Source organism: Eufriesea mexicana, unplaced genomic scaffold (genome assembly GCF_001483705.2).
Source record: "Eufriesea mexicana isolate 0111107269 unplaced genomic scaffold, ASM148370v2 scaffold1387, whole genome shotgun sequence".
NCBI lineage: Eukaryota > Metazoa > Arthropoda > Insecta > Hymenoptera > Apidae > Eufriesea > Eufriesea mexicana.
Genome location: NW_016909492.1, coordinates 365,879 through 391,331, shown reverse-complemented (window position 1 = coordinate 391,331; position 25,453 = coordinate 365,879). Strand labels below are relative to the sequence as shown.

General features: G+C 32.6%; 1 protein-coding gene across 1 annotated transcript in view; it reads left to right on the top strand.

Annotated features, from left to right (window-relative positions):
* Positions 1-642: 642 nt before the first annotated feature.
* LOC108548152 (uncharacterized) overlaps positions 643-25,453 on the top strand; it is a 32,063-nt gene continuing 7,252 nt past the window's right edge. The window contains exons 1-3 of the mRNA XM_017900966.1: positions 643-699; positions 2,116-2,377; positions 16,866-17,116. Of these exons, the coding sequence (XP_017756455.1) occupies positions 17,043-17,116 (74 nt within the window). The 5' untranslated portion in view covers positions 643-699; positions 2,116-2,377; positions 16,866-17,042. The remainder of the gene's footprint in view (positions 700-2,115; positions 2,378-16,865; positions 17,117-25,453) is intronic.

Genomic DNA, 25,453 nt, shown 5'->3' with positions numbered 1-25,453 from the left:
TTTAATAATTTATCTATTTTTTAACATCTTTCTAACAATTTATTAACCTATTATTTTCCTATTGCATCTTCTCCAATGAATAATGTTCCAAACCATAAAATATGTTTAATTGTTGTATAGTTAAAATACTGTATAACCTTCAATCTCAAAATTATTGAAGTAGAGCTGCAAGGATATCTCCTGGAATGTAGCGTACATTAAATTAATACTCGTCTAATATAGTGAATGATTTCACGTCCTTATTGCACCTATCGACTCCCTTCCATCATCGTCAATTTTATCAATTTATAGCGCTGTTATTGCACAGTTTCAATAAAGTTTTGGGACGAAAGGTTTATGTAGATTCCAATAAGACAATTCGACGACGACGTCGCCAGTATGATACGAATAAATACCTAAACGTTTCCGTGCACGTGAGCCATTAGGCTATAATGAAATTTCTTTTTCAGACTCTTCTCCGTAGATCGATGCGTCGCGTCTAGAATGCTCGTTCTGTAAAGGCACGTAGCTTCGTACCACCCTCTTCCTATTCCTTGCTCTTCCCACTTCGCGCCGCTTCGCCCTCTCTCCCGCCCACATTTATCCTCCCACAGCTTCAGTTCCCTCGCTGAAACATTTCAGTCCGTTCCGGGCGTCCACCCGGCTCGGTGCTCCATGTTTGGATTTGTCCAGCGGCATTTTCTCGCGTTTCAATAAGAAGTATAATACTTGATACTTTGTTAATTTCCAGTCAGTCAAAAATACGGATTATCATGTGAATTCTTTTAAATATCTGTTTTCGTTACAATTTATATTCTAAATAAATTCTATCGGAAAAATTCCTAAATAATACATAGTTACGAAAACAATTGTTGTTTATGTGATCGAAGTTTGATCTGCTGATTCATGGATAATGTTAGAATCTATTAACTGCCTCAAAATATTCTTTAGAAGTATTAAATTATAAACTTTCTTTAATCAAAAGTTTTTATTTCACGGTATTAGTTACCTCGGTACAGAAGTTTGTTTTCTCGTTGTTAGGTTATGTTAGAAGTACAAGAATGTTTTCTTTATGAATACTTATCATATTGTTATAATACTGTATACGAAATATGATAGATAGTTAAAGATAATATTTTGTTGTGTTTTAAACACATCTTTTTTTTTATACCGTTCTAATAATAATAATAGTGTCTTTAAGTAAAAATTTTGTAAGAAGGATCATTTCTTCGACTTGGATTTCATCTCGTGGTAAGGTGTCTATTTTCAAGTTTCCCTGAATGAAGGTACGCCTTCTTTAAAGTAGGTGGAAGTTCAATAATCAATTACCCAAAAACTGATAGCATCAGCCGAATAGGGGTAAACACGCTCCAGGACGTAGCTTAACGTTGTGATAGCAGTAGCCGGTATTTCACTAATCTAAGATAACAGTTCTCAACCTTCTTCTCTCGCGTACCACCCAACCAGTATATAATCACGTCACTTTGCAGACTCTATATTTTGTTGTAGCGTAACTCACTACATATAATTTGAAAATTTTATATATTTTGATTCAACTCGCACACTACCTAGGAATATTCACCACATCACTAGTGATACACATACTATAGGTTGAGGATCGCTGACCGGAGAGGTAAAACGTCATCGTTATTTTTTACAATAGATACAATTCCAATGAAAATCGAATTTTTTCAATTAATTATTATTTAATTCACCAGACTAGATAAAGGGCTCGAATTCTGTACTATTAATAAATTAGGGAAAAGTAGTATCAATATTCGTGTAATTGAAGAAACTATAATTCGAGTGATTTTTATTGGTGGATTGCATCGAAAAGGTTTAATAATTTAGTTGTATGCTGGTGATTTCGTAATTACTCAATCTATGCTGTCCCAATGGAAATTATCGTGTCTACGAGTAATTCTTCGAATTTGACTTAACCTCAAATTAAGTCCTAAATATGAGATGAGGTCCATTGTAAACTTAGTTTTGATTTTCGATAGCTAGATAATTAAGTAGAGGAAGTTTGATCGATTAATGTTCCGAGGGAATTTTTACCATCAGATTTTTTCGTGATTCGAAGTTGATAGAGGTTATGTGGTAAAATATTTAATTCCTAATTAAAATTGTACACAGGCAAAGGTCCTCCCACGGGGTCAATAAATCCTCCTCGGACACCGAGCTAGCGCAGGGTAAAAGCAAAAGTCGGAAGAATAAATCGAAGGAAAAATGGCCCTTACTGGAGGGACTGACAGTGGACGAGTTGGCTCGTTATCGAAGAAGGCGTGTACAAGGACAACCGAAAGACAATCTTGGACTTTATGTCGAGGCTGAAAACGAAGATCTGGTGTCCGAGTATCGTGAAGCCTTTCGTGCCAGAAGCGAAGAGTTCCTGAAGGTTAGTATTATTAACGAATTTTATACTTTTAAGATATACTCGAAGAATATTAAATCAAGTAATTTCTAACACTATTTTAAAAACTATTTTTAATTCTCAATGCAGGGTCTGAAGAATTTCACGCGATACGTTAATACCTTTTCTTTTTGAACAATCAACGTGATATTAATCTTCTAGATATCCACGGTGTCCCAAATTTAAAGTCGTATTTTTGTTTGTAATTTTGTAATAAAGCGTTAAACAATTTATGTTTATATAGCATTTTTTCTCGTATAAACTCATGGAATGTACTGACAGAGTTTGGCACCTTAAATCTGGGACACCCTGTATAGTAGTAATACCTTTTAACCTTCGATCTATTATAAGTTTAATATTCGTACGAGTATTCAGAAACTGGTTAACGAGAGTTGAGGATTAAATATAAAGTATAATATAAATTTTGATAACATATGATAACATATATTAAAATTTAAGTAATATTTTATATATAATAAATTATTACCTAAATTTTACTCACATTAACTTAAATATATTTTCTCTTGATCATTAATCTTTTAATCGTTTGAAAGAACCATCTCTTATTTTTCAATCTCCTTTTCGAAAACATACTGTCCTTGGCTTTTAAAAAATTAATCTAATATTAATTTTAAGTAGTTGATATTGTTACAGTTTTTATCATTTCAAAAAATTTTGAATATTCTTTAATTATTTTTTTGCACGTGTAATAAGGTATCGTAATGAAAAAGAATTCTAATATTGCTTGTTTATCTGTGAAAAATGCATGTAATGTGTGTGACTATGTGTTACAAAATGCAGTAGTAATAGCTTCGTTTTATTTCCACATTTCATAGTAAATAAGTCTCTTAGAGTTAAACAATTTTGATTTTTTTATGTCACTGAAGTTTGTACAAATTGTTTCATTTATAACAACTCGAATGGCAACCATACTAAATGTTTGAAATACCCTAACCATGGTTGCAAGCTTGATTATTTAATTATTTGTCTAAATCTTTCAGAATCTAATTTCTGCAATACTTAATTCCCTACAATAGGAATCCTGTTTACTCGTGGAAAAAGATATTTTAATCAACTATAATTTTTTATCACTTAGAAATTAAAGATTAATAATTATTACGAACAGTTTGTTTGGTACTAAGCCAAATTATTATTTACAGTTTATTTTTATACTGCACTATGTTATTATATAACAATACGGTATAAATAAGTGTAAATAAATGAGACGAAAATTAATAAATACAGGGTTTTGAATATCTGTGACTTTCTAAAAATCTGAATCGAAAACAAAATTTGTTCTATTGAGAGAAAGTACCGTATTATCAGCATAATCCGGATTGTTGCTCACGTTAGCATTCATTGTTAAATCATTCACCAGTTCTCAGAACTAAATCCATAAAGTGTTGTTAACCCTTTGCACTCAAGAGGTGACTCTCAGTCAGCGTTTGTTTTAATGCTATAACTTAAATAATGGATGATGATAAATATATTAAGAACATCGAAATAAAATTATTTTATTCGTTCATTTCTCACGCAAATTCACCATTTTCTTTTTTTAATTTTACCATAAAGAGTATCAGTGAGCTTATAAAAATCTAAGAAGAGCTTCGAATTGCATCTTCGCAACGAAGAAATCTTCGAGTCCAAAGGGTTAACATTACTCGAATTTTCAAAAGTCACCTGCACAAATAATCATTCAGGTATCATTTCAAAATGTGGACATTAACCCTTTGACTGCCACGCCGAAATCACGTGTTTCGCTCAGGACGCCACGGGAGTATTTTTATTATTCGAAGCATATAATGGCAAAATAATAATAAATTGGTGATATAAGACAACGTTCTTACCCACTGGAGCGTTTACCTTATTGGCGATCACTGGTGACCACTGTGGCGCCTTGGTAACGGTTGACAATTGACAACTGTCAATTTTCATTCAATTTTCACCGTGGCGTCACAGGAAAAATCATAACCAACGTGGCACTCAAAGTGTTATTGTGATATTGTTACAATATAATAAACAGCATTTTTTAATATTTATTTCGATTTTTTTGTAATCGAAGTTCAAAGCTGACAGTATCTCATGCGAATTTCAAACTTATCAGAAGCTTGAAAATGTTTCCCATAATTTTAATCTACTATTTTGCTTCGAAATTTGCAATTTAGATTAGTTATAATGTTTACAAGATACACGTAAAATTATTCACATTATACCTTTATAATTTTGATTTATATATTCCGTATTTCGATTAAATATTTTTGCAGATATAAGATCAATATAGACAATTGGAATACAACAGTTTTTCGTGAAAATTAAATAATTGTTTGAATATGTTTATTTCAATAATGTATAGAGATAAAAAAAAAATTACAAAAATTTATTTCATAAATATTCAATCAGAATACAGAGTATACATGTAAAAATTATAAAGGCAAAAGTATAAATCTTTACCAGCCTTTTTACCGATAGCAAGTTGAACCCACGTTGGCACGTACAAGCACGATGTCTATCCTCATCTCAACGATACTCGAACCCGTCGCACACTTTATGACACCCGACTCGATCCCTTACTTTCCGTTCGCCTGTTAAGAGGGTATTCTTGTAATCCGGTCATAAAAATCGATTTCTTGGCATCTTTTTCTAAGTTTCTAAACCATGGTACATTTTGGTATGCAATTTCGCGCTCAGATTTATTTATACTTAAAGAATATTTCCAATTTTTTTCTAAACAAAATTATTGAAAATTGTGAAAATTATATACCCTTAGGTAAATCATGATTTTAAAATCAATCTCGAATGGCTGACATGATCCCGAACCATTCGGTTATCTGATACGAGAAAACTAAAAAGCATCTTAATTAATATAAATACGGTTATAGCATGTACCACTGAAATAATGAAATTCCGAAAATTAAAAAATGGCAGCATTTTGAAATTTAAATATCGATTTTCCTTGCGCTTTTCGTGCTTTGGGTGGTAAACAAAAATAGAAAAGTAAATTAAGCAATAGTTCCGATGACTTCTTCGAAAACATCCCCACCCTACTACGACAAGTGCCAAAATCCCTTAACCATCGAACATATCTTATTTTACTGTAAGGAATACAAGGCTTCACGAACCCAGGCAAAGGTTCCTAACTCAGTAAAAGAAATTTTCAACAACACTGAAAACGCCAGTAACACCCTCAGATTCATCCAACGCAACAAGCAATTATATGTATACATTTAGTACCTACCCTAACGGTTTCATGTCGCTAATGACCTTGTTGTCGATGCGACGTTAAGTCCTTAATTAAAAAAAAAAAATAGAAAAAACTTCGGATTTTGAAATTTGCGGTTGACGCAATAAAGGTACATCCGATGGAGATCTCCAAATTTCGAGTCAATTGGTTAACTAAAACGCGAGATATCCTGTCAGCCAGCTCAGAAAATATGGTTTCAAGAAAAACGCGTTTAACACTAGATTTATGGAACCCGTCAATTTGACGGATGTAACAGATTTAGTTAACTTATATTAAAACTGTTAATATTGTAATTGGTTTTAAATTAAACTAATCGTTAAAAAAAATGACACGTGGTTTCTTTTACCTGTCAATTTGACAGGTGTCAAATATGTAGAAATAGGTATACAGATAGCGTCCGTAAACCTAGTGTTTTCGTTATTCATTGTACAATACCTATATGCCGAACTTTAAACATCTATAACCTTGTTAATTTTACAAATTCAAAGAAATCCTTTTACATAGACATTTCCGAAAACCTAATATACACCTAAAATACACCTAATATACACCTAATTCTGTTTTTACACGATAGATACGTTCCAGAAGAATACGTGTAAAAAAAATTTGTGTAAAAAAATATATTGCATCTATGAAAAAATAGAAGATTGGTTCCAGTCCCAAGAAATCAGCAAAAATAATACAATAAACCATGAGTTTTCATGTTAGGATCTTAAACATTTTATTTCATAAAGATTGCACATGTATCGTACAAAGTAAATTATCATTTGAAAAGAAAAAAAACATGTCACTAATTCATGAAGACAAAAATTAGGCAAGATAATATGAGTTACACATAAAAAGATTTTATTCGTTGTCACTTATATTTTAATTATATTGTCACATATTATAGGCTAAAGGGTTATTAAAACAAAGGTTTTAAAACTATAACTTACCATTTATTAACTTTTATGCAAAATTAATTCCTCGTCTCCAATGTCGCAGTTATAAAAATAAAAGTAAAGCAAAATTTTCTTCTTAGAATTTGGGTCGATCGTGTTAAATCAAAATAAGTCGTGTAAAAAAAGAATTAAATTTTTTTCCTAATTCGTGTTAAATCAAAATCGTGTACAAGAAGTTCGTGTAGAAACAGAATTAGGTGTACTTTGAGAAAACGTAAAAAAAAAACAGTTGATTTTCAGTTTTATTTAACCCTCGAGATACGGTAACGGGGTCTCTAGAGACCCTATTATTTTTCGACTGTGACGAAGCTGCGTATGTTAGTGACGTAGTAGTGGAATAATGGTGGGGGTCTTGAGAATGCATTAATGGGATATCGATGTAATAAAATAAATAAATCCTTTTACGTAGACATTTCCGAAAACGTATACTTTGAAAAAATGTAAAAAAAGAAAGTTGATTTTTTTAAGCCGGATTACAAGAATAGTAGCCTCTTAAGTCTACATGGTCCTTTCTTTCCGAATTTAAATATTCGAAAAAGTCTCTTGTCGTTGCCATATTGTTTGCTGCGCCCGAATCAACAACCCACGGATTTCTTTTTTCTTTGTTCTTCGCCCCACAGCATGTTTCTTCAATTTTTAAAGTAGTGGCATGGAAACAATAGTCACTTGAGAAGACAATCCCTATAGCTTTGTTAGATTTTTCCTTTTTGCTCTTCCATGATCTTGTACTTCATGCATTCACCGTTGAAGTGTCCTGACTTTTCACGAAAATAACAGGTCTTCTTGGCCCGTGTAGTTCTCTTATCCATGAACTCCGTCTTCATTGTCGAATCAGTTTCTTGGAAGTTATCTCCTGTGCCCTTAACCCCTTCTAGCCTTTTGTACTCGTCTGTAAGTTTCCCTTTGGCGAGATTCAGCGAAATTTCATTTTTCGGTTGACTTTCTAAAGCTGTTACAAGAGTTCTGTATAATTCTGGAAGACTTCCAAGTAGCATCACCGTCATGAGGTAGTCCGTTAATTTCTGCTCAAAGGCCGCTAACTTTTTGAAGTAGCTCGGCTTCGTAGTGATGTGCTCTTCCACATCACCATTGCCACTTAGGACAGTTCGGCGCAAACGCTTTAACAAGATCAACTTTGTTGTTGAAGTAGCCTTCTGATGATAGCCTTTTAGTGATTCCCATGCTGATTTAGCGTTCCGTGTGTGCTGCAATTGATTGTCTTCAACCAACAAGCCAATTGTCGCACGAGCTTCATCATCCTTCTGAAGTCACATGGGAGTCGCATGGGCGTCACATGGGAGTCACTGATTTGCTTTCTGTATGTATAACGTCCCATAGTCTCTCTTTAACCCTTTCAATACGGAGGAGCTGGCCGCGGTTATACATTCGTGGTACGAGGAAGTTTTCCACAAGAGTGATGGCACTGGAAGTCACTAAAACGTGTTTTATAGTATTCATAGAAATCTCGAGCGTGATTAACACTAAACTTTTTATTCTGACCGCGTCAGTCATCGGTGACGTTTCGTGTATGCCGCTTGTTGTACCGCGTGGGTATGAAGGTTGAGTTCCACGCGGGTTTGGGGTAGGATTTGGTAATGCTGCTACCCTCTTCTCAATGTGTCGCGTCACTTACGAGACATTGAGCACTTCGGTGGTGTAATAAAGCGCAGTTTCTGGTGTATTTACACTTTATTACACGTTTTGTGAGTTGTATGATGATTGTGTGTAGTGTATCGTCTCCGCCTTTGTCGTTTTCGTCTTGCTTCGTCTTCCATTTTGTCTTCTCGTTTTATGTGGTTGACTGAGTTTCGATACCGTCTTGATGTTTTGTGTTTTACGTCCTACTACCGTCTTGTTCGTGTTTCTCCTCACTGTCGTCTGATACTGTCTGTCTTCATTCTCGTCTTCACTCTGTCTGATACTGTTTTCACTCTGTCGTCTTCACTCTGATACTGGTTTGTCTTCACTCCCGTCTGATATCGTTTTCACTTGCCTGATACTGTCTTCACACTGTTTTGGCTACTGCCTGTCGTCTCGTTTTGTCTAGTCTTGGTTTGCTGTGATTGGAGGAAAATGAGTGTAGGAAGAGGAAAATTAGAGTTTTTTCATTGGACAAGGAGTTTTGGCGGGCTCTTGGGTTAGGAGAAGGAATATGACAGGGAAATTTCTCTTTTTGGCATTGTTTTGTCTTGATTTATGCGTACGTCTGGTTGGCAATTTCGTGGGTCTGGTCTCAGGTATTACCGTCCCTAGTCCTTGTCTCGATTTATGATTGTCGATTCTAAAGAGAAACGGCTAGGCGCGCCTTCCACCTATTATTGCCGTCGCAACACCGCCAATAGGCCACGGTAGTACCTAGAGAATGTTTCATGGCCGCCGCCATTGGGCGGCAGTAGTACCGAAAGGGTTAAAAGTTGAAACCTTTCGTATATTACTTTTAAGACTTCGGATAACTATTTAAGACAAAATTTCAAACTATCCTGCAGCCTTAACACGTTCCGTGCCACGTGTACCAGTTGTGGTACACGTTAAACTTGATCTACAGGCCACGTGCACCATAAATGGTACACGCAAACATATTTATTTTATGCGTTGAAAACATGTTTTATGACAAATTTAATTCTGTAAAATCGAAATATCAATTTTTATTTGTGGAGATCATGTCAGGCAAAAACGAGTTGGCACGGAACGTATTAATCATCAATGATTCTAACTTGTAGTTCCATATAGAGTAATTATCACTGTTCAATTTTTGGATTGAGAGATGTCCACTTTCACTGTATGCCAATTTTTCTTCATTGTTCAAAAAACTGTACAAACGAAAGAAAAGGAATGTTAAAAGTTTTCACGGTTTTGTCTTTATCACTTCGCACCAATTAAACACTGGACACTATATCAACTTTAATCACAATTTACTGGATCAGGCCCATAACCTGTAGGAAATATAATTGTTTCACAAGAAAAACCAGTGATGTCTACTTACGCCCCTCAAGCCATAATCTCTAGCAGGCCCACACCGGCCTCTCCAATACATGAGCTGTTCACTGCACAAATCGATTAACTCCACCTTTTGAAAAATCTTAAATTTAAGTGTCAAAGCACTTGGTATAGTCATAACTTTTTATATTTATAATAACTTTCCCTGATAATTAAGATTAACACCATTAAAGGACAAAAATTTGTTGGCCACTGAATAATAAATAATTTATTTCAGAGATCACTTTGATTAACTCCGTACTCTAATGTAAATCGTTGGAATAATGCAACTCAAATGCAATAGCAAGCCATGAATGATAACGGTGAGTTTTTTAGTGCCGTCTTATCAGAATTTAAGTAAAATTTAGTCAAATTTAAATTTATTACTTTTTTCACTTGCCAAATCGATTAACTCTTCCAGTAACATAAAAATGGTAACATTATTAACGATTACCTTTTGGCTATTTTTTCTTATAAATTTTATATACCGTTAGATGAGAGTTACATTTGTGTTTATGCATTCTACAATATTTATTTCGATTTAAATTATAAAGGGAATTTTAAAAAATAATATACATTATTTCATTGCATTTCTCCGCTTTTTGTTTTATGGAGTTAATCAATTTGTGCAGTGAACTGCTCAAATATCAGGTCGTTGAATTCATCTTGACACGAGCTATAATCCTATAACACCAAAAATACATGGTGTCCTTTAAAAAAGTCAGTGTCACCTTGCCCTTTTTATGTAAAAAACTCTTTTTGATATTATTTAATACCCAATTCAATAGCCAACCAGTAACTGATCGCTATTTGTCTGAAATATTTTTTAATAAATTATCGGAAATGCCGGGAAAATAGTGTTAAAACTTAACGGAAACGAAAATATTTCTCTCTTAATTTTATCAAAGACAGCTGCACATTTCAGCTAACTGCAATAACAAAAAATCTAAAATTAACCATTTTTATTTTCTAATCTTAAACCGTCTTAAGATTTTTAATCGTCATTGGATCATTTTGTCCTATTTTTCACGTGGAAGGACCAATTTCCCTTATATTCTCTAGTCTAGCATTCTTAGCAGCCTTTTTGCCCAAAAAGAGGCTAATAGGGTTATTCATATTCTTTGAGATACAAATGGTGTCTGGTCAGACCATGACCTCGACCAGTGTCAATCGAAGCTTCGAAAGCCCATGGGAACTCGTACCTCAAGCGTCTGGGTCCCATTGTCCTGGCTCTCTAAACCCCACTCAATAAATACTCCACTCTGTTGATATCAATAAACGTTTTGTGTATCCTATCAACGTACAATAGAATTTACTGTTATGAAAAGTAAATACAGTTAAGTCTCCTATAACGCAATTAATTCATACCGCGTGATAAGAAAGTCAGAATTAACTGAAATCAGGAAATGCGTTCTATGGAAACCGCGTTATGAGAAACATAGTAATAAGACAAATTAGAATAATTTATATTGCATTTATAATAACATATATGGAAACCACTGCCGCGTTATATAGGAACCGCGCTATAAGAAACTCGGATATAATACAAATCGAACGAATTCGTACCACGTTATATGGAACCTCAGAAATAAATAAATTGCACATAAATCTATGTATAAAAAAAAAATATATAAAAACTGCATTCTCAAAATATTGAATTGCGATTGATACGGTTAATAAATAAAATTTTATAATAGAAATAGCAAAGAATATATAGATTTTTACATATTTGAATTTAGATTTATCGAATATAATACATAATTCGTATAATAAATTTATAAACAAAAATTAATTTGATACACATTAGTGTCGCATCCTAATTTAAAATAGGATTCTAACGTGTTAAAATTAAACGGTTTATTACTTTGTTTTATATAATTATCTTTTGGGTGCCTATCAAAACCCTTATTAACACTTTGGTGTTAACTGCCACGTTGGTCATATATGACCGGCCACGGTTTCTCCTGTGACGCCACGGTGGTCATTGGTGACCGGAGCACTTGAGCTACTTGAACTACATTGAACAACATTGAATGAAAATTGACAATTAGTACATTTTGAATATAACCGTTAATTAGAAGGTACTTTGAAGTAAAAAGTGCACCATTGAACATTTAAAAATTTTTATTAGAACCTCAAAAAGATATTAGAACAAATCTTGCATCTAGCGGTGCACTCCCGTGGCGTCCTGAGGGAAACATGTGATTTCGGTGTGGCAGTCAAAGGGTTAAAATCTTTTCTACCATAAGTTCTCCTATCCATCGATGTTATCCCATATTTCTTCTTATTTATATTTATTTCTGAAACAAATGTTTTATTCTCAAACACTCTTATGAAACCGCTTCAGTCTGATCAGGATTCAGACTATTCTCATCATGTAGTTCATACATCGGGGATACCACAGTTAGATTGTTTTATTATTTATCATCACTGTCAAATATTCGCCCTTCTTTCTCTAATTGGCTGAAAAATGCGTTATAAGAAGATCGCGTTATAGCAAAGCTGTTGCAATTTTCGCTCGACGTTATATGGAAATCGTGTTACAAAAACACCACGTTATAGGAGACTTGACTATACAGTGTACTTTGTTAACTATATATTCTCCAGACGTCAAAGAGTCAAGAAGGGAAAAGAAAAATCGATTGTTTTAAAATTCTAGACCAGGCAAGCTTATCATAAATAATTCGTCATCCTTCATTCTCGGTTTCAATCTCGTCAAAAGATAGTGATTGTGTATTATCGATCACACAAAGAAGCACAAATATCCAAACACAGAATTTAATTCGCTACAAAGATTCATGCAGAATTTATGATTTTGCATAACACTTTGCTCGCCAAACCAAAATTTAAAATAAAGTTCCAGGTGGTCATGATTAGTTTGGATTCTTAAATAATTAAAACTGTGATGTTCGCAGGTTTTGTTATCTCACTTCAAGTTTTTAAGCTCAAGAAGCTCAAAACTGAATGCAAAAATTTTCAATAGTGTTTTCATTAAAACTGTATACATCAACACTATGCCGTCCGGTGGCACTACGTTGGTGTCATGAGGGAACTATCGGGCAAATGCCGGTGACAAAACGTTGGTATCATGCGCAAAACTATCGAGCAAATGCTGTTCAAAAACAGGTTTGACTATATATCCTCAAAATTTCGAGAAAATAGAGGGACAGGATTGAGAACTCACGAGAACTGACGATGGGATTAGTAAAATTTGACGATTTATGATCTCCCGAGGTCCTCGAAAGGACCTCTCTAGGCTCCAAAATGATCTGAGTCAGTCCTACCAACGTCACACAAAAGAACCCAGATTAGACGTGCGGACGGCATGGTGTTAAAAATAATATTTTTGTAAACTATATATAACAATAGATTATAATATTGTTCAGATTATGATTTATGAATCTTACAATTAGCATATTCTGTACATTAGTATATTCTATATTCTATTCTTACTACATTCTCTACTATTAGTATATTCTATGCTATTTCCTAAATAATGAGTTAGATCATGCAAAATAAACTATTGCGATTGTCACCCATATACGTATGGTGAATTGATGGTGATCATATGGTAAGGTATCGAAAATGAAAAAATGACGATAACAGGGATTTTATTGAAGCTTTAATTGAAGATATAGCTAATCAATACGTGTATAGGTACATATCGATAGGTATATCGATTTAAATACATGTATATGTCAATTTTAAACAGGATTTACCCTATAGTTTCCTAAATATAATTTTTGGAAGTTCTTCGTTTTTCCAGTTGTGCTTATGACCATAGAAAAGCTGATACTCGAACATACGTATCGTGTAATTGGATATACAGTTGGTAAAAGAGGTATTAGCACGCTATATTACAAGAAAATTCACGTAAAATGTTTCAAATTTAATCAAAGTTTGTGTACATGGAAAATATAATGAGTTGTACGTGAAATCTATTGAAGGGAGTCAAATAGACCCTCAAAGTTTCAGTATTCTTTCATGCTTTGATTATAACTTTCTTCGAAATTTTGTTCGTGACAGGGAAGTAGCGCATTAAAAATTAAACATTTTTCATATAAAAAGATTCGTTGTATTTTGTGTTAGCATGTGGCACTGAAAATTCAATTACTGATTTCATCTGTTTAGGCTATTAGGTGAAAAAAGAGCTTGTTGCGTGTATTGTATAATCTGTTATGATACACATACCCATAGAGTTCCAAATTAAATTCAAATTCAAATTCCAATGCAAGTTCCAAAATTCAAATTAAAGGGTTCAAATCAGAGTCTACCGATTAGGCATATTTTCTTGTAAACTGTGTGTCAATATCTTTTTTACCCACTGTATTATTGGAATAATTCATATAACACAATTATACGACGTATATTTATAACAATGACTACGATTTAACGAAGTCGTAAAATTGGTCAGGTCGTATTATTAGAATAAACATGTTCAATGGCAGAAACAAGTGATTAACCTTAATCTATACCTTTTCGAAATTCATTAACCCTTTTGATAGTAACGGTGATTATAATCACCCAATCTCTGACGCTTATTGCGTACTACCGGTGACTATAATCATTCAACGTCCGTCACTCGTTGTGGGCTAGCATATTTATTGCATCTCTGCATCTTTCTCTCTCTCTCGCTCTCTCTTTCTTTAACAGTTGTTGTATTTTCACTGAATAATATAGAGTTTGTCCTGTTAAATAAATAAATAAATTTGTAGACGCGACAGTTTCAGTCAATAACGAAAATTCGCGACCGTGTAATCTTTCATAGGACTGTGTGAAAGGAGGTAGTATTATAGCATGACCTGTATTCTCTCCAGGGGCAAACTCTTGAGTTCTACACAGTACTTATCAATCACGAAACTATTCTATAGATGACAGTTGCTGTCCACATTCAACAAGGAGTTTTCCTCGGAACCTGTCAAGTATGTAATCATGCAATACTTGACAATAGAACTCTTCGCTCTTTAACGATCCACTCTTGACTAATGACGTACAGTGAGTCACAAAATTATCCGCTCAGTCAACAAAGACTTTATGAGTGAAATAGATGAATGAAATAATGAGACAAAAAGGAACATTTTGACTTTTTCTTTGTTTGAAAATACATCATTTATGGATTAATATAACGAAACTACTATAATTACAAAAAAAGTGTACTTGTGAAATGAAACTCAAGATATCTAAACATTTCTGCGATTTAGCAGCGGAAAAGTACAGATAATTGTAATAATAAAATATTATAATTATATTATATTTTATCCTTTGCTATTGTCAGTGATATTCCTTCTGAGATACTGAATAACGAATATAACGATTATAAGAAAAGATGTGCAAAATTTTATTCACTAAATGATCGTCTTTCTCTATTAATTTACATACTGAAATTTTTATTCTACTCAGATATGCTAATGCTATTTTATAATACTTTGTTATCTACTATTTGTATCGATTTGAACGGAATAAAAAATATCGAATCTCTCCAGAACTGCGAATTTTGGAATAAACGTATCGTACAGATAGGGCACACAAATTTTCTATACATGAAATAACACATATACGAATCGAGTTTTATAGTATTATATTACAAAGAGAACGAATAGTTTATATTGAGACCAGATGGGATAGTGATACACAGGATCAATATTAACTATTTATGTCAACTAACATAAGATAAATAACATATCGACGTATATAACTGATTCTATCACTATCTCGGCATCTGCTGTCGAGCATGCAAATGTAAGTATTTAATCCCAGACGTGTCGATATATCAGCCACAAAACCATTTCCCGAGGTCCTAGTACAGACTATTCAAAAATTTGATAAGCTTTGTCTAACATATCGATACCTTGTGGCCTGCACAATATCTAGGACAAGGGTACGAATTTCTCCTAAGAGAACATCTCTCAGATCTCAAAAATCCGTATCAATAATTTCTCATGCTAATTCGATCTTCGAAAATTCATCTTCCATAGACTTTCTTAACCGATAGTAATCTACACATTCCACACCTCCACTAGTATTTCACTAATTCGAATTCTTTCTGGATATTAAAAATCCGCGTTCCATCTCCAGACAGTAGAATTACAGAACCGTGTTTCGAACGTCGATCACGACATCTCACGATACGTTACTGAACTTGTAAAACACGGCAAAAATTAGAGCAGTGAATACAATTTAAATCACGTATAATTGTACGATTTGTTCATTTGCAAACGGCGAAGGTGATTAATTTCGCTTAGATCAAATCGTTCCGCGGTTTGTAAATAGGCGAGATCGAGCAATTCGAGCCTTACAACCTCTTCTTTAAATTCTGAGCTTTGTACAGTATTATATGGTAGTTCTTTTATACTCAGAATTCGCCCTTCTGTCGAATTTAACCATAGAAAACTGGACATTTTAACTAAAAAAACGAAATTTACTTCTAGATTTCCTCGATGCTTTCACATGTAACGAAACTATTGATACAAAATTGTGTTTCTTGTAATCGTATAATCTTTGTAAATAATATCTTTACTCGTACCTTGACACAGTTAAATATTTCTAGCGAAGGGATTAAAATAAATGTACATAAATGTATATATTTTACGAATGACATGTAACATTTTGTCAAAGTACACTCATATGAGAAAGTATTCAGACATTTACATTTACTGTTTTGAATAAGTAAAATATGTACATTAAATCGGTCGGAACAACATAATATATATATATAGCAAAAGGAAAATCTCAAAATTATATCAATAAAATAATTGGAGAATAATTCAACGATGTATACAATATTTGCAGTATATTTATTACAAGCATACATTCTTGTTGGCTAACAAAGGTATTCGAATGCAATATATGATATTATATTAATGGGGAGGATTAATTGAAAAATTAATTTATTAATAATGAATTAATTGCAAAATAAAAAGTTTTAATACAATACTGAATTATCCTTCATTGTTATACCAGCCCGAATACGATTTTTCATTGAATACACTAACACCACCATGGTCAATAAACGTACTAACTGTACATATTGTAGTACGTATATTGTATGTACTATGTGTATATACTGTATATACCCTTGTGTTCTGATATAATCTAAGTTCAGTATCAGTATAATCTTCAATTTGTATATATCTCACTTGTTAAACATAGTAAACGTAAATTTAGAATAAAGTCTAAAGAATAATAAGAATTACAAAAAAGAATTTATAAAATAGGATCAAAACAGGAAAACAAAATAATAATATAGCAACGTGATAGTACTTCTACATTCATTAAGGAATAATTTTCCGATTCATAGATGTACCCCTTACCGTAGGAAAATACCTGGTTGGCAAAGGAAATCGAGGATCGTCAGGCGAAGGATTCCTTCGAAGGTGGACAAGTTTCTGATGAAGGAAAGGTTAGAAAGCAAGAGGAGAAACATACAGAGCTTCCAACAAAAAATAACACGGTCGATCTTTCAACATTAATACAAGTCAATGACGATAAAACGATGGAGACTGAAACTGTGAATTCCAAACTCACAACCCACACTGATGCTCCTAGACGACCTTCTCTAGTCAGAAGGTAAATATTTAATAACTTTAACCTTTTCACGAAAAATCTGTGTCAACAATATTTTGCAAACAATACGGCACACATAGTAAGAAGAAAATTCCAAGACTATATCAGTAAAATTAGAAAATAATTCAACGACATATACAATATTTACATTACATTTATTGGAGATATGGACCGTGGTGGCGCTAGTGAGTTAAATGGAAAATTATCTTAAGGCTGCCTTAAAACGCTTGCTCGTGAAAGGATTAACAGTTACATCAAATTTTAATTAAAAGGATTCACAATCAAATCTTATCTTTAGGAAAGCTTTGTGACTTATTTTCTCTCGAATCACTGAAATAATTATATACAATAACAATATATGTATATATCATCTTTAATCAAATTTTAACTGAGCACTCTACTACTAGCTAAATGAGTTCAATTCATGATTTTTTGTAAATACCTTGTAAAAACAATTATATAATATGTAAATAATTCAAAAATTATTTTCCAAATTCTTATATTCATTAAATTTACTAATATTTTAAAGATCCACAAACAATTTCATTAAATTTACCCTTTTCAATTTTGAGAAAATAGGTTCAAATACAGCAAAAATTCATTATCAGTTATTTTATTTATTAAAAAATAACATAATATTATTCAGAAAGACTTATAGTGATAAGCAAATCACATCTTTCTTTCAATTACACTGTGCAACAAATTTTAACTTTTTCTTAATCTTGTAATATTCATTTGGTAACTCTTATAGAACTGATCTCTCTAAATACGAATCCATAAACGAAATTTCTCCATAACCCTCAGTCTTCAAAAAACGCCCGATTTTTGGCTAAAATGAAAGATTACACGAAAACTAAAAATGTTAGGATGCTCATTCTTATCTTAAAAGTTAGACGAGAGTTTCCCGAGTTTATTGATATCCATAATTATAATTATTTATGCTTGTGAATAATTTCAATTGGCCATCAAAGTATAAAAGTAAGCCACCCAGCATACTTTTGCGCACTATTTTTACATTTTCACAAACAGTTCTTTATCCAACATGAATTTGCTATATGGTATCATATTCTATAGACTTTTCTCAAGAAGAAATCATTTAAAGGAAATGTCGGAATGATCTTCTATGTTGACAGAACAGTAAAATATACACTTGCAACGTGTGTTTTACTGCCACGCAGCCATTGGTCTTCCAAAAATCTTTAAATTTAAAAAATGATAACACTTTGAAGTTTAAATGCCTATCTCCTCCTACATTTTCTGACTTTCAAGTTAGAAAAAAAATATAAAAATACGTTGAATCTTAAAATCCGTATTTCTGACGATAAAGGCATATCTTCTAAATATTTGGCTCAAATTTAAAATTGATCAATCAATTATAATTTGAGATATCGTCAGTCAGTTCAATGTAGCACTTACACGTAACCTCCTTATACTTAATCAATCTGCTATTTTGGAAGATTAAAGTATAAAATTTTTGTAAATTATTAATGAAACAATTATAGTATGAATGGAAAATCGGAAAAGAATTTAAAATACAATAACCGTGAGTAATCAAAATAATAATGTCGTTGATGCCTCCTTTACTTCGCAGTTTCTCACTTGATGTGTTCGTATTTGGATTTTTATAACTTTACTAATTTTATGCGAATTTTATCAAACAATTTTGTACATATATTTTTGAAAATATATACTTTAAAACATACAAAAAGAAAAATTAATTTTTTGAGCCAGATTTGTAGAAGACCTTAACCAATGCAATGTCGGACTGCTTACCACATTCAAATTTTCTCATCCATTCTTTCAAATTATCATGCTTCTTTCTCTACAGATATTTTAACTGTCCAATCGTCTATATATAGATGAAATTTTCTTCGCATATTAAGTTAGAGATTCAACCTTATCTTATCACAGATTTCCGCAGAACAGCGAAATATTTATGTGACAATGTTTATATTACAATTTTATATTAATAGTATTACAATATGTTATTTTTTTTTATTATATTTTCAAGAAATTTTCAATAAAAAAAGGAAAAAATCTTTCAAGAAACAAAATTAAATTACTCGCTAACTTTTATGTTTAGAGCTAATAAATGTTAATACTTTTTTACTCAGAATTACATATTCTTTCCTATTTTGATACAAAAAATATAGCATTCCGTTTAAAAAAAAATAAAGTTAACCTTCAAATCTCTGAAATGCTTCCACTTGTAACAAAAATAAATACATTACATAGTATACACATGCAACCTTTGTATACAACATTTTTGTATAAAATGCATATTGTGGAAGTTATAAAGGTGTACATGATGCATGGATCACTCTGTATATAGTTATTTATCTTTGACATATCATTACAATTATCATTTGTATATACACATTTAGATTAGCTACTCATTATAGATTGTGAGTTCTAATGTTAAAATACCGTGACACTAATATCTATATGAAATGGAAGTATAACAATACATATTCACTGTAATTATCTCTTATTACGTTTGTTTAATAAACACGTCACTTTTAATAATTCGTAATTCAACTCAAATTTTAATAAAATCCTAAAAACGTAATCTAATAATCCTAATATTTACAAACATCTTATATGACGGTTAACATGTTAAACGCCAAATCTACTTTAGTTTCTCATTTCCGCTGTAAGATGGCACTAAGAGATGCCACGAAGAAAAAGACTGATAAAGTTACTTTCTACCAAATCGACACAAACACTTACCTAATATTCCAAATAGCAATTGGTATAATTAAAATATTTGTTAAATAGTTTCGTATTTAAATAAATCATGTTCGAAATACTTGTAGCAGCATTCCCATATATGCTTTCTGTACTTTCTTTAGAAATACAATTTTATTCTTCCAAAAGTTGTATTTGAGTCATTTTTCGTTGCAATAAAAAGAATTTTTTTTTGTACCCGTAACAGTAACATAATAACAACATAATAGGAATATAAAATTAATTCAAGTAAAATTATATTTTCTAGGAAACATCGCACAATGTGCTAAACGTGCAAAATGTAGTTAAACATTAAATACACATGTAAATAAACATTAAAAATAAACATTAAATACTACAAAAACATTAGAAAACTTCGTACAAGTGCCTTATAAGGTTTCTCAAGGTCGTTAATCACGAATCTGATATGCAGATTAACGTTTTAAAAAAATTGATTGTAAGTATTTCGATTGATTACATGGAGACGCATTAGGTGTCCACTTGGTCAATAATCTTGTGTTAAGCGGTTTAGTCGATACATGTAACGAGTCCACATCGAATCTGGTGTTCCATCTAAATTTTATTTATTATATGCATCTTGCTCGTTACATGAATTGACTAAACCTCTTTAACGACAATTTTTCGAGGAAACAATATTTGTGACCTATTGTCCCATTTAGACATTTTCTCCTGATGACGCGTAAAATACGATAAAACGAAAAAAGATATGACCTTGAAATTTATACTCAAGGACAACTTTATGGCTACATTTTTTAACGAATCTTTGCTGTAATGGCGGTGACAATTAATTTTCAAATACTCTATACAAACAATATGCATTTGACGACATGTCAATAAATTTTATATTAAATTTTGTATACCAACTTCTTTTGATTGGCAACGTAAATTTTATTTTACTTACAATTTTATCACAAACTCTGAACTGCAAGAGGACAACACTCAATACTAGTTATATTTAGCAGAACTGCAGAAATAGAAAAAGAAACAGCTCGATCGTGCAGCTTGACACTTCTCGATCAGATTTCTACTGACGAGTACAAACGATATTCGGACGATTAATCAATTATTTTTTCGAAAATGAAACGTCATAAGAAAAAAAATGTCATTCTACATTTTTAACTTGATTCTTCGTGCAGATTCTTCTTTCGTCCAATTGTACCAACAGTGACTAATCACATTGTATATCATATAGATTAAATTTAACCAAAATCAAGTCAGCAGTTGAATTATTCCGAATAAGGTAGGGATTTTTAGGGTTTTTCCTAGGGATAAACTCGAACTTTGGTTGGCAAAGAAGGAGAAGAGATACAATGAGGGGAAACAAGATAGGTATAGTATGTCGAGTAGCGACATTTTGGGTTAGGAAAACTTTATCTTTCCTAATTTTTTATATCATTTTAGTAAAAGTAGTACTAATACATCATTCGTATTCTTTTGGTTAAATGAGTCCAAAAATGATATAAATTAACCTCATTTTAGTTATAAGGATTAATTTGATGTTGGTAGCAAAGTGATACGTAATAACAACAAACTAGACCGATTTATGTGGTGTTTGGACTCATTTTAATCGGAAGGATCTCAGCAATGGTGCTATTTTGCAGAAAGCTCAGATGAAAATTACGGAAAGTAAAATCTTTACTGCGTATTTGCTTTCTTCGTCTTTTTCTTCATCCGAATATTGAGATTGAAATATTTCCTACACTACTTATTTTCACATAACTGGATAATACTCTTTTTATGGGGAACGAGGAACTGAATCGGACAGTGCATTTAAATATATATATCTCCATTTAAAAAACCGAAGTTGATCTTCATATAACCTATACTCGCTCACCTGCCGGAAAAACAATTGTGCCATTTTATACTACTCCCAGAATCATTTATTCCTTATCTGAAACATTTTTCCATTCAGCAAACAGTTTATAAATAATTTGCTGATTTATGGATTAAAATTGGACACCCTGTATATGTCATTCGTACTCTTTATCACGTAATATTATAGAACGTACTTAAGTATAAATAATTATAATAATAACCATATATATAATTTGACGTATATATAGTTTGTACATATAATATTCCTAGTCAATAGTCAAAATTCATGTTATATTTTTATGATTGTTAAAAAATACGAGTTTATCACACAATGAGAACCGCATTTCTGCCAAGTGATAACTTCTGAGTTCTGTACAGTTATAAAACTCAGTTCTTAAAGTAGTCGACATCATTTATACCATTACTTTCATTGTAAAAAGGTACATTGTACGTAAGTACGAAACTATACTTATTCTTGTGAGTAAATGGATAAACTAATAAGAAGATTTATTTAACACAATAACAGCACAACATAAATTATAACTAAATCTCGTTAAATAAATTCGCTTCTAACTGTGATATAATCTCTTGAGGAATCTCTCACACACAACGTCTATTTCTGACTGTCATTCACCTACTGATTGTTTTTTCACGACTCTCTGTCATACTCGTCACACACACATTCTTCCACACAAACATTCCTCACACTCATACCACACATTCTATGACAACCACTACCACAATTCTAATAAGATGTTATAACTTATTTGTAAAATGTACACATTAGTGTACATTTATTTCAACTTCATTCGCTAGAAATATTTTAAATGTGTCAAGGTACGAGTAAAGATATTATTTACAAAGATTATACGATTACAAGAAACACAATTTTGTATCAATAGTTTCGTTACATGTGAAAGCATCGAGGAAATCTAGAAGTAAATTTCGTTTTTTTAGTTAAAATGTCCAGTTTTCTATGGTTAAATTCGACAGAAGGGCGAATTCTGAGTATAAAAGAACTACCATATAATACTGTACAAAGCTCAGAATTTAAAGAAGAGGTTGTAAGGCTCGAATTGCTCGATCTCGCCTATTTACAAACCGCGGAACGATTTGATCTAAGCGAAATTAATCACCTTCGCCGTTTGCAAATGAACAAATCGTACAATTATACGTGATTTAAATTGTATTCACTGCTCTAATTTTTGCCGTGTTTTACAAGTTCAGTAACGTATCGTGAGATGTCGTGATCGACGTTCGAAACACGGTTCTGTAATTCTACTGTCTGGAGATGGAACGCGGATTTTTAATATCCAGAAAGAATTCGAATTAGTGAAATACTAGTGGAGGTGTGGAATGTGTAGATTACTATCGGTTAAGAAAGTCTATGGAAGATGAATTTTCGAAGATCGAATTAGCATGAGAAATTATTGATACGGATTTTTGAGATCTGAGAGATGTTCTCTTAGAAGAAATTTTATCTAAAATATCGATATTTTAGACAAAGCCCATAAATTTTCTAAAAGTATCAGCAGTCTCATCTCTATTCTGTACTAAACCGAATCTCCCTTCTATCGAACTGAGAATATCAAACAGACATCAAGATCAGCATTCGAATCTTCATAGTCAAGAAAATTAATTGCTTACACAATTTGAAAATCCTTTATTTTTTATCGTTAAATATATTTCAATAGTTTTCGACTATTCTTTTCGTGTACTACCTAACTAATCCATGATTATTATAGACACTCATATACGAAAGTATTCGAACGCTTACATGTGCTACGTTCAACGATAAAAATGTATATGTAGGATATTAGGGTTTGAGAGTGAGTGCAAGGGGCCAGTTGTACATAATAAACAGCAGCCACGGGTTCAGATCGAATGCTCAGGGTTATATCTGGAGAGCATATGGAAGGACAAGTGGCTGCGTAAGTACAAGGATTCTATGGACGGGATGTTTATGAGTGATCGAGAAAGAAAGCCTGCGTGTGAAAGAAGAGACTGCTAGGTTTAAATAAGGTGCAAGAGTTGTCTTGGGACCAGTCTTTTACGGATTTTTTAGCGAGAGTTGACGTGAGAGTGTCGGTCGGTTGTGTAATCATAGATCAGTTATCAGTCTAGGCTTTTAGTTTATACTTTACTCCTAGTCCCATTTAGCTCGTAATAAATATATATTTTCGAATAAAACAACATCTCTTATTCTTTATATTTGCCAATCAAACAGCATCCCTACATACATATCATTATTTAATATTATTATTTATTATAATGCTTGTCTAGGCGGCTTAGGATGGTATCTGGTTTACAATGTATAACTTTTTACATTTTTCTTATTTCTAATTCTAGAACTAGTTATTAATGATTATATCTTATGAAACTGATTTATCCTCTACTACTATCAAATAACCTTATCATCTTATAATCTACCCTTATTCCCTTTGTGCCCTTGTCAATCTTTCAGTCTTCTTGTAGGAACTAAAAGTAAAAACTATCTCCTACTAGTTTCTAATATTACCTTTTCTTTGGTTTTGTTTTGCCACTTCCTTTCTGATTTTCCTATTCTTTCCTCCTGCATGTCCTTTATATGTCTATTCCTCCAATCTCCTTTAACACCCTCCCCTCTACGTGGTCGTTTGCCTTTTCTGTGATTTTCCTTTTCTTTTCGCGCTGTATTTTCTTCATCACCTCCAGCCCTTCTCCGGTCCCCTTTAGAACTTCTTCTACTCCATGACCTCCTCTCGTAGCCTCACATTTTCCTATCACGTGCTATATTGTCTCTTCTCCTTCTTTGCATATTCTACACCGCCTGTCCTCCTCTTCTCACGAGTGTTATCTCTCTCTAACTTCGTTGCTGCATCTAAACCTTGCTATCAGACTCCTATCTTTCTTTCTTCATTCTTTGTTTTAGGTAGTCTGGCCTTTCTTCCATTGCAATTTCTTTTTAGTGTACATTGTACTTCGATTCTTCAATCTTTCTGCTCCTACTTTCCCTTTCCACCTCATCTATCCTTTTCCTTACTCTCCTTACAGTTCCCTCTTTTTTCCTTCTTCTTCCTTTCTAATCTTCATCGATTCTCAGTTTCCTCCTCAATCTTCTGATGGAAATATAAATATTAAACCGAAATGTTTAAAGCAACGTGGTATATGTAAGAAGAAAGTCCCTAGATTATATCAGTAAAATTAAAAAATAGATAAAATAGATCAGTTACCATTATAGTCTTTTAGTTTATACTTTACTCCTAGTCTCATTTAGCTCGTAATAAATATATATTTTAGAATGAAATAACATTTCTTATTCTTTATATTTGCTAATCAAACAGTATCCCTAGATACATATGTAGGATCGGATTTTGAGAGGATTGACTTTTAAGATAGTATTGTTGGCTTCTTAATGGAATAAAATAAGCTTATAAATAGAATGTCGGCGGCTGGCTGTGAAACAAGAGAGATCCGCTATGGGCACGCTCTTTTGATCTTTAACTCTTATAAACTGACTTTAGCCTAACTTGGACTGCTTACATCACTGACTCACCCGTGCCCTTGCACCCTTATTTAAACCGTTCATTTTGTCCCTCTTTTACACTCAAGCTTTCCTTCCCAATCATGCCTCTTACCCCGCATCATCAGTGGACCAGGTACTTCAAACAAATGCCGCACTCATAAACTAACTTCCAATCGTCTATCACACTCGGCTCTGTCATACACATCCATTCGATCCTCTGATGGCGGCCACCTTTGTTCTAAGTTCAAACACTCCCGACTCTCACACTCTTT